The sequence below is a fragment of the Gossypium raimondii genome, chromosome 8 (assembly GCF_025698545.1).
Source record: "Gossypium raimondii isolate GPD5lz chromosome 8, ASM2569854v1, whole genome shotgun sequence".
Taxonomy (NCBI): Eukaryota; Viridiplantae; Streptophyta; class Magnoliopsida; order Malvales; family Malvaceae; genus Gossypium; species Gossypium raimondii.
The window spans coordinates 58,276,327-58,289,235 of NC_068572.1; the positions used below are offsets into that span (position 1 = coordinate 58,276,327).

General features: G+C 33.9%; 2 protein-coding genes and 1 pseudogene across 2 annotated transcripts; 1 reads left to right on the forward strand and 2 right to left on the reverse strand.

Moving 5' to 3' along the window:
• Positions 1-1,847: 1,847 nt before the first annotated feature.
• Positions 1,848-4,324, reverse strand: LOC105792517 (pentatricopeptide repeat-containing protein At1g63330-like; annotated as a pseudogene).
• A 1,159-nt stretch (positions 4,325-5,483) lies between these two features.
• Positions 5,484-6,466, forward strand: LOC105792518 (40S ribosomal protein S27-2). Its single transcript, XM_012621126.2, has 4 exons — positions 5,484-5,651; positions 5,747-5,848; positions 5,959-5,987; positions 6,104-6,466. Exons 1-4 carry the CDS (start codon positions 5,649-5,651, stop codon positions 6,228-6,230), a joined length of 261 nt encoding a protein of 86 aa, XP_012476580.1. The 5' UTR covers positions 5,484-5,648; the 3' UTR covers positions 6,231-6,466.
• Positions 6,467-7,519: 1,053 nt separating this feature from the next.
• LOC105792519 (hypothetical protein) lies at positions 7,520-11,116 on the reverse strand. Its single transcript, XM_012621127.2, has 5 exons — positions 10,180-11,116; positions 9,754-9,871; positions 9,247-9,596; positions 9,010-9,108; positions 7,520-8,762 (listed from the first exon to the last, which is right to left on the reverse strand). Exons 1-5 carry the CDS (start codon positions 11,031-11,033, stop codon positions 7,598-7,600), a joined length of 2,586 nt encoding a protein of 861 aa, XP_012476581.2. The 5' UTR covers positions 11,034-11,116; the 3' UTR covers positions 7,520-7,597.
• Between the last annotated feature and the right edge of the window lie 1,793 nt (positions 11,117-12,909).

The following is a 12,909-nucleotide window of genomic DNA, read 5'->3' on the forward strand; positions in this document are numbered from 1 at the left end:
CTTGATAATTTTGGATAAATACAATTACAAAATAGTTAAAAATGATGCAAAACGTTAAACTTGAATAAATTTAAGTAAATTGTCAACTTATCCATTTCATCAAATATGTATATATCAATTATATAAAACCTTGTAACAAGATGACAAAAGTAAAAGCAGAACAATGTCTAGATATATCGATTAGCAGGTGAAATAAACATGTAAAATTTCATTCCTTTAAAGTTTGGCTGAATCATCAGTCTCTTGCGTTTTATCCAAATTGCTAGCGTAAGATCATTTAGAAGATACGTAATTAATCTTATCCCTAAATGCCTACTCATAATCTTTCGTCTTCTAAGTTAAGAATCATCTTTCCCATTGAAAAAAGAAAACTAAGCAATATATTAAAGGGTAAAATACACTATAGTCACCTAACTATTAGTAACCGTTTTTTGGTTATCTAACTATGAAAAGTTAGGAAATTATCACTCAACTATTTGATTTTTATTTTTGTTTGGTAAACAGAGTTTTAGGCCTTTTTTAGCTGATGGGCCCTATAAACTTGTTGAGCTAAAACATTCAAAATAAAAAAAGCTGGGCACAACTAATTGAGAATATGTGAAATGACATATTTAAATATGCTTATTCAAAAATTACTTGATAAGTATATACTATTTGAAATATGTTACTTAATAAATTTATTCAGAGTATGACATAATTATCATTAATTTACGAACAGCACATCATCATTTTTGACCTTTTTTTACCGTTATTACCACTGTTCATCATCTTATTCCCCTCCACACCACTCCTGCTTCCACTATTCGTCTTCTTCCTTTGCACCCTACTTCTAGCCATCGCACTGGACTCAGCAGCGAGGGGAGGGATGAACTCAGTGGAAGGTTTAGTGACTCAAATCCAGGGATTATCAAGCACTGCTTCTGATGTTTTAATGCTGCTTCTGACGAACTCAGTGGAAGGTTCTTCATGTCGAATCGACTCGCTTGTTACCTTTTCTTGACCAACTTGCCCATTGCAAGCACTCTCTCGATTACCTCTATTTCTTGTGAATTATTTTCAATTTGTCTCTTCACAAAAGTAAATAAATAAATAAAGACTATGTTATTCTACGTGAAATTTTGCTTTTCTTTTGTGATCTCTTGGTCTTTTTTAGAATTTGCCGTTTGGTTGCTGAGAAATAAAAAAATATAAATTTATTTTAATGCTTAGGATGAAAAATAATTGTTAAGAATTTCATTAATGGTTGAACATTAAAGCATGCACTGCTGGTCTGGTTACAAAAGAGCAAGCTAGTTCATATGTGCTAATCATTGCTCAGATCATGTATTTTCGAGCAAATTCGACTGGCTTCTCAACAGTGTATAACTCTTTCTTTGAATCAAATTATATGTTAAGATTATTGAATCCCCTGCTTGTTTCATATTGGTACTGTTGATGTTGATCTCAACATGACTGCTAGTTATATATGTTTGTACGAGGTTCAAGGACCAAATTCTGTTGCCCAGAGAGCCCTTGCGCGGGGTTGCTCCGATGCTAACCGCTAGTGCTTTATAAAGCTTTTCAATTTTATGGTTAAGGCTTCATTGAGTTTGATTAGGTTTTGAAGATCATATAGTGTTGTTAGAATCATATCGAATAATCAATTAAGGATGAGATTTAAGTCAATTTCGAATATGACCCACATAAATAAGCTTTTTAACTCTTTTTTTTTTTTAAGTTCATACGTGTGTATATCTATGAAAAATTACACTCTCATATCCATGTCTAAAGAAGATGTATTACACAAGAAAATGAAGAATCAAAATACAACATAGATTAAAACCATATGCACTGAGGACAAACATAAGTAATAACCATTATTATGGTGATGCTTCATTTTAATTTTTGCAGATGCAACAAATGTACTGAGATGATATAGCTACCATAATGAAATCAAGCAAGAAGTAGAGTCTTGGGAAAGCTCTAGTTCACCAAAACTTTTAACTTTTGATTTTATGGGATAAACAACAATCAAATTGCTTCACCTTTCCTACCCTGCATTTTTCATTATCACAAATGCTTCAACTTCTAATATCTAAAGTCCATCAACCAAAGTGAAGAATGAAGTCAGGGCAGTATAATATGAATAAATTGATTCACATTCACAAGTGTCAATCTTTACACTATCTGTGAAACATTTCAGATCAAGATTGACTCATTAGATCGTAAGATAAGATCCAGAAATAAGGTGGAAGTTGATATATCTGCAGAAAAGCCCTTACTCACCATTTCTGTAAGAAGTTGGGTTGCCTTCGAGGTATAGCTGTTTCGAAGAAATCCCCGGATTGTTGCATTATAACAGCAGCTATTAGGTAAACAATCATTGTCTCTCATGCTCCTAAACAACTGGTATGCTTCATCAGGCAATCCCTCTCTACAGAACCCGTTAATCAATATAGAGTATGTATAAACATTGGGTTTTAAACCACTGACTGACAGTTCATGAAATAACTCCTTTCCAGCTTCAACATTCCCAGCTTTGCACAAGCCATCAATTAAGATACTATAAGAGATGATATCAACTTCCAATCTACTCTTCTGCATTGCTCGACAAAGTTTCAATGCCTCTTCAAGTTTACCACTTTTGCATAAACCATCCAACAAAATCGAACATGTCACTAGATCTGGAACTGGCCCAGAAGCAAGCAACGTCCTCAAAAGTTTACATGCAGTAGCAACTCTCCCTAATTGACACATACCTTGCATAAGAGTGTTGTATGTCACTGTATCAGGAATTTGTCCGTTTTGAGTTATTTCATCAAAGAGTTCCATTGCTTCATCCAACCTCTTAGCTTTGCAATATCCATTGATCATAATGTTGTAACTACGTATATTAGATGCACAACCCTTCTCAATCATCAACTGAAATACTCTTTTAGCTTTATCCATTTGCTTTTCCAAGCCAAGGCCGTCTATTATTGAATTATAGGTAACAACATCAGGCTCAATGCCTTGCTTTATCATTGTGTCAACAATATCTTTAGCTTTAGAAAGCATCCCTTCTTTGTAACATGCATCGATACATATATTGTATGTGATAACATTAGGCTCAATGCCATGCTTTCTCATTGTGTCAACAATTTCTACAGCTTCCGAAATCATACCCTCCTTGCAATGTGCATCGATCAATGTATTATACGTGACATATCAAGTGAAATATTGTTATCCACCATCTCATTCAAAAGCCTTGTTGTCTCCTTATGCTCGCCCAAATTACTCATAGCGTGAATTAAGCAATTGTAAGTAAAGATATCTGGTCTAATGCCCTTAACCTTCACTTCGGAGAAGAGATTGAGAGCCTCATTTAGTAACTCGTTTTTACAAATACAGTCAATGACTGTGCTATATGCTACAATATTGGGTTCAAAACCTCTTTCTTCCATCATCCTTAGAAACCTAATAGCTCGATCGGTATTCCCGGTCTTACACAATCCATTAAGTATGGTAGTGTAAATAATTAAATCAGGCTCATACCCTTTTTCGATAATCCCATCAAACAAAGTGACAGCCTGAGAAATCTTACTTTGATTACAAAGTCCATTAATCAAAGTAGAAAAAGTTACAACATCGGGTCCAACACCTAACTTGAGCATTTTCCGCAAAACAGAAAACCCACAATCAATTTGACCTAATCGACAAAAGCAATTGATCAAGATGCTCAAAGTATAAACATCAGGGGAAACTCTGAAGAATTCCATCTGCTTACACATAGAAACAGCAACGGCATAACGTTTCATTCGAACAATGGCTCCTAATAATTTGTTGAATTCCACAACAGAAGGCATTGGGTACTTGTGAACCATCTTATTAAACAAAAACAAAGCATCATCAACACTATCCAAACTATCATACTTTTTTGGCTTTCCCCTTGCAGGCATGGAATTCTTACTTAAAGCATTGATGTGGGTAGCAACAGTGTTAAAAGAACAAGAAGAGTGGAAATTAGAAGGATTCCTTCCACCATTAACAATTGAACAGGAAATTAAGGAAGAATAAAGCTTACCCATATCTTGAATCGAAGCAAAATGGAAAAGCAAGTGCTATGAACTTCAGACGAAACCACAAATGGCAAGCTTAAGTCCTCAGTGTTGGAGAAGTGATGTTTTGAGCCAAAAACTTTTGAAATGAGAAGCTACAAGATAGATTCTCTTAATATGAGAAAATGTTAGTTTCCTCAGAGTTGGGCTGACGAATACAAACTGAGTTCACCATGTTCAGTGCTTCGGCCTAAAGCTTGATTCTTGCAGGCAGAGCAAAGCTCTTCTTAGCCATTAAAAAAAACCAAAATGCGATTAACAATTAACTTAAAAAATCGACAAAAGATTTTCACTTCATTTATATATTACAACTGGTTTTCTTAATATATTTTTATTTAAGTGTTATTAAAAAAATTAACACTCGTAATTATAATAAAACAAATTATATTTAAAATTTTAAAATATCATTACAAACATACTTCAATTAGGAACAAAATCCAAAATTTATGGAGAAAAACACAGTAAAACTTTAAACTTTTGGTTCTAACGTCACGGATTGCTTCCATCTTGACAAATTTTTAACGAAAGTCAAATTTTTATTTCTCATATTATTACCCCAAGGATTACGGAAGATGCAGTTTTGAATATCACTTAAAACTAAATCTCATAGAATAATATACCTCTTGTCTTCTATTAAGAGTACCGATCTGTTGCATGATGTTATAATTATTTAAATGCACCCCATAATTTAATAATTTATCTAACTAAAAATTAACTTCACCCAATTTATAATCCAACATAATAACAACTTTAATTCTCAAACATTTATAAATTATGTTAATTTCGTCTTGATTCTAAAAATGTAACCCTTAACCTTTACACATTTTTCCTTTTGCAGTTTTGTATTTTTTTAACATTGAGGTTAATTTTAAAATATCGAGAAAAGATGAAAACTGTTATCTTGGATTTTTAATGTTTTCATTTATTTTTTTGTATATTTTCAATCTAATTTAGTTGATAAATTTATTTTTTAACTTTTAGGTGAAAGAGAGTCAAAAGAAAAATAAAAGTGAAAAAAGACCGAATTACAAAATGTGTAAATGTTGAGGGTTAGGTTTTTTAAAATCAAGATTAAATTGACACAATGTATAATTGTTGAGGGTTAAAAGCTAACGGGTGACCAGAAAAAAATAAATTTAAATAATTAAATAACCATTTTATAAATTTTCATAATTTTCATAGAAAAAAAATATTAATAATTAAACGAGTACTAATATACTTGATATATTGAAAGATGAAAATGAAAACAGTGGCCTGCTTTCTTTCTGGATTCATATTTACTTGGGCTAGAAAATGGAAAAGAAAAACAAAAAACATATCTCATCTATCTACAGAATTGCCGAAACCCAATTTTCTAAATGAAGTCTGAAACATAAAGAGATCCAAATTCATTTTGGGCTTTACTGGGTTTGGTTACGTCTCTGACTCGACCTAGGGTAATGACTGTTCTCCTTCCTTGAGCTATAAAAACCTCAAGTTGGAGTGTGTTTCTTCCTTTTCAGCTCTGCCGCCTCCCACAAGCTTTGAGGTGTTTTTTAGGTTGCTCTTGGAACATCTAGCAGCCAACCAAAAATGGTCTGTTCAAGATCTTTTTGTTTTTGTTCTTTTCTTGTTTTGCTATGTTTTTCTTTTAATAATAATGTTTGATTTAAACTTGGGATTATTATTAGGTTCTCCAAAACGATATCGATTTGTTGAATCCTCCAGCAGAGCTTGAGAAGAAGAAGCACAAACTCAAACGTCTTGTCCAGTCTCCAAATTCTTTCTTCATGGTAATTCGTTAAACCCCCTTTTGATCTATATTTGATCCTTTAATATAAATTTCTGGGGGATTAACACTGTTTATTCACTCTTTTTGGTTTGATATGATAAAAAAAAAAAGGATGTCAAATGCCAAGGCTGTTTCAACATGTAAGTTCACATATCTGAATTTACCATTGGATCTTAAAAAGAAAAAAAGGGTTCATACTCATTGAATCATGCATGAAAAACTCATTTTCATCATTACAAATTCTTGTGTTTGGCAGAACAACAGTGTTTAGCCACTCTCAAACAGTGGTGGTATGTGGGAATTGTCAGACTGTTCTTTGTCAACCAACAGGAGGACGAGCTAGACTCACTGAAGGATGCTCTTTCAGGAAGAAGGGTGATTGATCTCATATTTTGCTATTTTATGATTCACAAAAACAAAAGAAAGTAATCTTTGGATCAAATATGGGAATCATATGAGTAATCTTTTTCATGTGTTTCAGTTATGACATATGTTTGAAGTTTATTTTTGTAGTAAGTTTGTTCCTAAGCTTTGATACTTGATGATAGTATTAATCAATTATGGATTGTCTTTGTAGTGGATAAAGTTTATTTTTTTATGATATGAGTATTTGGATTAATTTTGATGGTTCATTTACCATTGTTGTAGATATCTTGTAAGGTAGATATATATATATGCATTTTTGTTGGAGATATTTTATCTCAAATCATATGGTATTTTGTGTCATATATGTTGCTTAGTAGCATCCAAATTTTGGAATATAGAAATTTGGTATAATTTTGAATTTCATCCTTGTACTTTAGGGAACTAAGATGATAGTCTTCTTAATTGAACTTGTTAGAATATGCTTGTATTTTTCATAAACTGAGAAGATGGTTTTGAGGGTAAATTTTAACAGTTGATTTTTGTTAATTTATTGTGTATATATATTTTAATTATTGATTTTTGTTTTTACATGTAAAATGTGGTTTAGACTATTTTTCAATTTTTAAGATAAAGTAAAGTGGTTTTACTTCTATATTTTTTATATAATTAATATTTTAATAAATCAATAATTATATTTTATGCTCAAGTTCATATATGTTTTATATCAAAAATTTAGCAATATAAACTATTTTTAAATTTAATATAATAAAATATTAGAAAATTATGAGAAGATGTGAAATCATTGTAGTTTTATACTAGTAAAATGAATTTCTCTTAATTTAATATTTTAAACAAATACAAAATAGTATGATAAAACTGATGTTTAAAACATTACAGATTTATTATTTAAGATTTTGAGGTATTTATTAATTTTATTTCAATACACTGAAATTCTAGCAGTCCTCCCTTTTCCTATGTATTGAATTACGTAATTTCGTTGTTTTTTACTTTGCAATAACTCGAGATTTAATCCCATAGAGATGATAAATTTGTCACTTGTAAATTCAATACAACGACTTACATTTCAATGACATTGAATCGGATCTCGGTTAACAAATCAATTCACTGTTGAGGACGTCTTTTATGTTTGTAATGTTATATTTTAGTCACGTTATCGTCTAACCATTTTGTTATTAATGGTGTACCGGTAGTTTACCCGTACTCAAAGAAATAAGCTATTTTTCTGAAGTAAACCAACCTGTTTAAAAGAACAATATTTAATATGCCATTTCAGAAGTATGGGATGGGAAAAGAATTAAATTAAATATGCCATTGAAGAAGTAAAGGGAAAAATATCAAAAATGGTGTTAACAATTCAAGTAATTTATCTTTGAATAACACGCCTACTATTTCTAAATTCAGAAGGATCATGATCCACCTCCTTACCATATTCACGAGACTTTCCCCAGGGCCTGTTTCCAAATCCTCCAGGATTCCTACCACCTCCCTTCTGCCTACCATAGTCATCTTCTCCGACCCCCCTACTATCACCCCTGGACCCTCGATGTGATCTGTTAAAGTTGTTGTTCGAATTGTTTCTTCTGCCATCTGTCTTGGCATTCGATCTAGAATGTGAATTTTTTCTGAATTTGTAATCATTGCTGCCAGAGCCACGAACACTGTTTCCTCGGCTGCCTGATCCTGTTTTACTCCCTCTAGACACAATTCTCCTGGAATGAGGACCATTGTTTTCATAGTCCGAACCGGAGAAGGAACCACCTTTAAAACTAGAACTTTCTCTGTTCTGAGATTTGCCTCTACCATAACTCCCTTTGTCCTCTTTCCACCGTTTAGACCCGAAATTGTCAAAACCATCATCGCCATCGGAATTCAAATCAAGGTCTTCTGAGTCAAAACTCAAGTCCTTCGACGCAATTCTACCTTTATGCTTCGAATCAGCCACATGACTCGATTTCCAGTTAGGATGAGCTGAAAGTTCTTCATCTGAATCAAAATCTAAGTCATCCTCAGAGCCGGATAAAGCTATATTTTTACGCACGAACTTAGAGCCCCGACTTCTCTCTGGTTCAGGAAACACCTCCTTGTCAACATAAACATTCGAGGAAGCTTTCTGCCTTGGATTATTTTGCTGAGAGTCTACCTCGTAACTATTGATATCATCTTCATCATCAAAGTCATCAAACCCTAGTCCATGCTTGCTACTATTAAAATCTGAATACATTCTTTCCTGGACCCTCGATGCTCGGCCAACCATATCAGATTCATCTTCAAGCTCCCTAAAGTCCCCTCCACTCTTTACTGAAGTGTCTGCATACTCAAAGGCCGCAACATCTGCCCCATCTGATTCATCATCATCAAAGTCAAAATTCCAGGCATTGGAGACCTCTGGTCGATTGGCAACTTTCTCCAACCTTGTTCTCGGACCAGGTTGCATTTCTTGTATTTTACTCCCCATAAATGCATCAGGTGGACGCTTGCAATCACAATGAAAACATGCCATGTTTCTTCTATAATTTAAGAAATTGCACCTGCCAAGAACAAAAACAGTTCAACATATCAAACTAATATAGAGGAACAAATGCAATTCCAGAGTTTATCCTCGATAAGTCGGAGTCATCTTCGTCGTTTAGAAGATCACCGAGAAGCAACAACATCAATATTTCAAGACTATCAACTTTATATTCATAACTCTTAACCAACACCCCAACCCCGGAAAAATATGTACTGAATCGACTTGTAAAAAGTTAAACCCACAGTTTTAGACCGTAAACTTACTCAGGGCATTCCCATTCCCCAGGAAGCAGTTGTCGCTTAGGTCGCTTAGCGTCACACTGTAGACAGATGGTATTCTTTGCGAAATTCATGAAATCACACCTGAGACCAACGTTAAATGCGTCCAGAGATTAAAGTATGTTTGAATTTCTAATAAAACTAACACGAAGCATCACAAAAAAGGGTTCAAAACTTTTTTTTCTTTTAAATAACTATCCACTTGAAACTTATTTATCATACTTGGGACAAAGCCAATCGCCCTTTTTCATCTCAATGTCATCACGCCCAACTCGCTTCTTTGGAGGAGGAGGTTGTTTCACTTTTGGTGGTGGCTTCTTTATCACAGGTGGGGGAAGATTCGGATCTATAGGAATAGCACTCAACTTTACAACCTCATAAAGCAACTTACGGGCGACAGTTTTTACAGACTTTTTTTTCAGAACGGATTCATTTACCACTGAACCATTCACGTAATCAAAACCATAGGCCAATAGGACACGCATAACATCAATAGTTCGCGCCTCATCCTCTTTGTTCGTCAGAAGGTATGCTCTCTCGCAAGAATTCCTCAAACTGCAGGAACTACAAACCTGATTCACAAAACAATTTATCACTATCGGAAAACAGAAAGAAAGAATGGCAATCTTCTGCATAAAAAAGCTGCAAAATTGAAATATGAAGAACACCAAAAAGAAAGCAACATTATATACGAGTAAACAACAAAGGAGTAAAAGAATCAATACTTACATCTCCTTCATCAAGGTGGACACGTTTCCTCAAGAGTTTTGCAGAGAAAACCAGCTTCTTGTCGGCATTCGGGCATCCAAAACCGACCAAAATTTGAATATCCTGTCTCGATAATGACCTGAAATCAACTTTCTATTTCAGAGCCAAGCAAACTAACACTAATCAAAACAAGTGGTTCAAAATAAGTCCTTCCATAAACAATTTTTTCAGAAATTGAACATATTAATTCAGCCAAAGAAGCAGAAGACTGCTAAAGAGGGACCAACATTAAATTGTAACAAGTATATATTTATGCCAACAATCTTCCAAACCAAATTCGAATTCAAGTAAATATGCAACATAGCACTACAATAACTAAACAGAATCATTTCATTATACATACAATACCAATCATTATAAACCAAATATCATAGCTGACAAACAAACCTCAATATATCAAATCGGTCCTTTCCAAAATTGATACAAGCAGTTTGCACAGTCTTGTAGTCCTTAAAATCAATTCCAGCATCATCCTTGACTTCCTCAACAACATTAGTCATATCAAATCCCAAGTTTTCCACCATCTTCTCATCATCTCTTCTTTTATGATCAAAGTAATTTTGCTGCACTAATCTCTCCATCAATTCTATCCACTCAGGCCATGGGTGCACCACCTCCACCTCCACCTTCTTCCCCTTCTTCTGCGTTTCTGACTCGCCCAACTTGGTCACTGAATCAGTACTCAAAACACCAACTTCAGCCTCACTTTTAGCATCCTCAGCACTTTCGTTATTCTCCCCATACTTGAGTTCCCTCCAAGCATGAATCCTCTGGAAAGCACCTCCGTTGGGTAAGTCAGTTAACTCGGGTGAATCAGACAAAGCGGCATCGTTTTTGGCACTACCAGAATAAGAATCTGGGTTTTGTTCTTTGGATTGAAATCGCTTCTGGGTTGCTTGAGATTCCTTCTTGGATTGACGCCAAGCTCTTATACGCTGCAGGGTGTCGTCGTTTTCGAGCGACTGTTGTTGCTTCTGTTTTTCTATTTTATCAATTTGTTCAAAAACAAAGCTCATACGAGCCGAGAGAGAATTCCGTTTCGGCGGATCTTCAGTGGCGGCACCCGCCGGCTGTGGAGAAGTAGAAGAGAAGGGCCTTACAAAAACGGTGGTAAAACCTGGAGGAGAAGATAAATGATGAGGCTTTAGACGGGATTTATAAGAGAGGGATAGGCGTTTTAGGAGAATGAGAGTGAACGGAGATTGCGCCATTTTTTGGTAAGTTATAATAAACAAAGTCATAAACCCTCCGCCATGGATGAACAAGAAATCAGCAGGAGGAGGTCAGGAAGCTTAAACCCTTGCGGGGAAAGAGAAGAGGAAATGAAAATTCAAGCCCAAAAGAGAGGAAAATCTCATTTAGGGTGTTTTCAGGCCATATGAGAGCCCATTATTCATAAGGGAATTTCATTTAGAAATAGGCATATACATTAGTCGGCCCAAAATTCGTATTGGACCATTATTATTTACTTCTTATATTTCCCATCAACTAACCAAAATTTATTTATATATGCATGGTGGCATGAGTTAATCAAATATTAATTCAGATAAAATAAAAAAATTATCTTTAAAATGTAAGAAATACCATTATTATGAAAATATTTTTATTTTTAAATAAAATTGAGAACTAAACTTCAAATATCAAAATTTTTGAAGTATCGATTTTGCCATCCCAACTAAACACCTTTTTAACAACCAATCAAAACTTCAAATTTTTCAGGTAACTTTTTATGAATATAATTTTATATAAAATTTTCACTAACATTATCGATGTATCAATAAAATTTATAAAATACGATATTATAAATGTTTCGATAAGTATATAAAATATGAAAAAAATTAAAATAAATTGTCAGTTTTTTACAATGTTGTTTAGATTGAATTGGTTGGATCAAGTTTTGGTTAGGATACCACTCTAAAGGGAGGGGCTAGATCGGCTAATCTATAAATCGCTTGGAATAGTGCTAAGAAATTGGTTAAACCGACGGTTGAACTGTTTTTCTCTATTTTTTAATTTTTTATGAATTTTAATAATTTATTTAATTAAATCAATTAGACCGATCGAACTAATTGAATAAATTGTCTATTTGGCTCAAACACCGATCCAAATTTAAAAACATTGGTTTTCTAATCCCAGAAGGAAAACTACAATACAAGAAAAAACAGAAACGAAAGGGAGTAACACGAATAACTAATAGGCTAAATTTGTTAGCAATATAATTCATGGTACAGGGTAAGAAGAATGTTGCAGAACATATGATAGCAAGACAAACTCTTTTGAGATTAAAGACAACCTTAAGTTCAATAAAAACCAGTAAACAAACTAACTAACTAACTAAACCAAGTTTTGGATCAAGTACACACATTTTAACCGAAGTTGCATTAGACGTACACAAGTACCCTGTAGCTCTGCTTTGCTTTTGTTGCAGACAGCAACTCATCATCTTCCTTAACCTTAATTCCTCCAAAAAATTTCTCGTTTCAAATGAGACTGTGTTAGACATGATGAAACCAGGTGGAAGACGAGGCTGAAACACTTTTTCCTCTTGAAAATATGGTAAAAGATTGGGATGAGTTGTAAAATTGTGGGAGAAGATACCTTTGGTTTGAATCTATAACAAAGAATTCCCTTAAGAAATTCTTCCTCAACACCGACATGTCTTTTCGGGATGGTTGGTGATTCTCCCTTCTACAGTTTCTCTTAAACTCTCTCTATCATGAATGGCTCATGGCAGTCTTCCCGTAATCATTTGAACCAGGATGCAACTTAAAAGACCATACATCCATGCACTGGTAACTTCCCCCACAATTGATTCAGGGGATATGTAATATCTTATACCTCTACACCCAAACTTTGTATCTTTTGTCCTGTATTGTTTAACTAACCCGAAATTGGCAATTTTTAGGGTAATTAAACCAATATCATGCTGAAGAGAAAAAACAGATATTACCTGGTTTTAGATCATAATGAATGAACCCTTTTCGATGAATGTACAAAAACCCTTCAAGTATCATCCGGGGTATAGTATTAGCATCTATTTTTAGTATTTTACTACCAATCTTGTTCATCAAGTCTACTAAACTACCTCTTGAAGCATATTCAAGAAACATATTGTAA

Bases quoted from the DNA above. Each gene is read 5' to 3' on its own strand.
- LOC105792518 (XM_012621126.2), top strand. The intron at 5,849-5,958 runs GTAATTCGTTAA...AAAAAAAAAAAG, and splicing joins CTCCAAATTCTTTCTTCATG to GATGTCAAATGCCAAGGCTG. The intron at 5,988-6,103 runs GTAAGTTCACAT...TGTGTTTGGCAG, and splicing joins TGCCAAGGCTGTTTCAACAT to AACAACAGTGTTTAGCCACT.
- LOC105792519 (XM_012621127.2), bottom strand. From the start codon at position 11,033: ATGACTTTGTTTATTATAACTTACCAAAAAATGGCGCAATCTCCGTTC. The intron at 9,872-10,179 runs GTTTGTTTGTCA...AGTTGATTTCAG, and splicing joins GACCGATTTGATATATTGAG to GTCATTATCGAGACAGGATA. The intron at 9,597-9,753 runs GTAAGTATTGAT...TTTGTGAATCAG, and splicing joins TCCACCTTGATGAAGGAGAT to GTTTGTAGTTCCTGCAGTTT.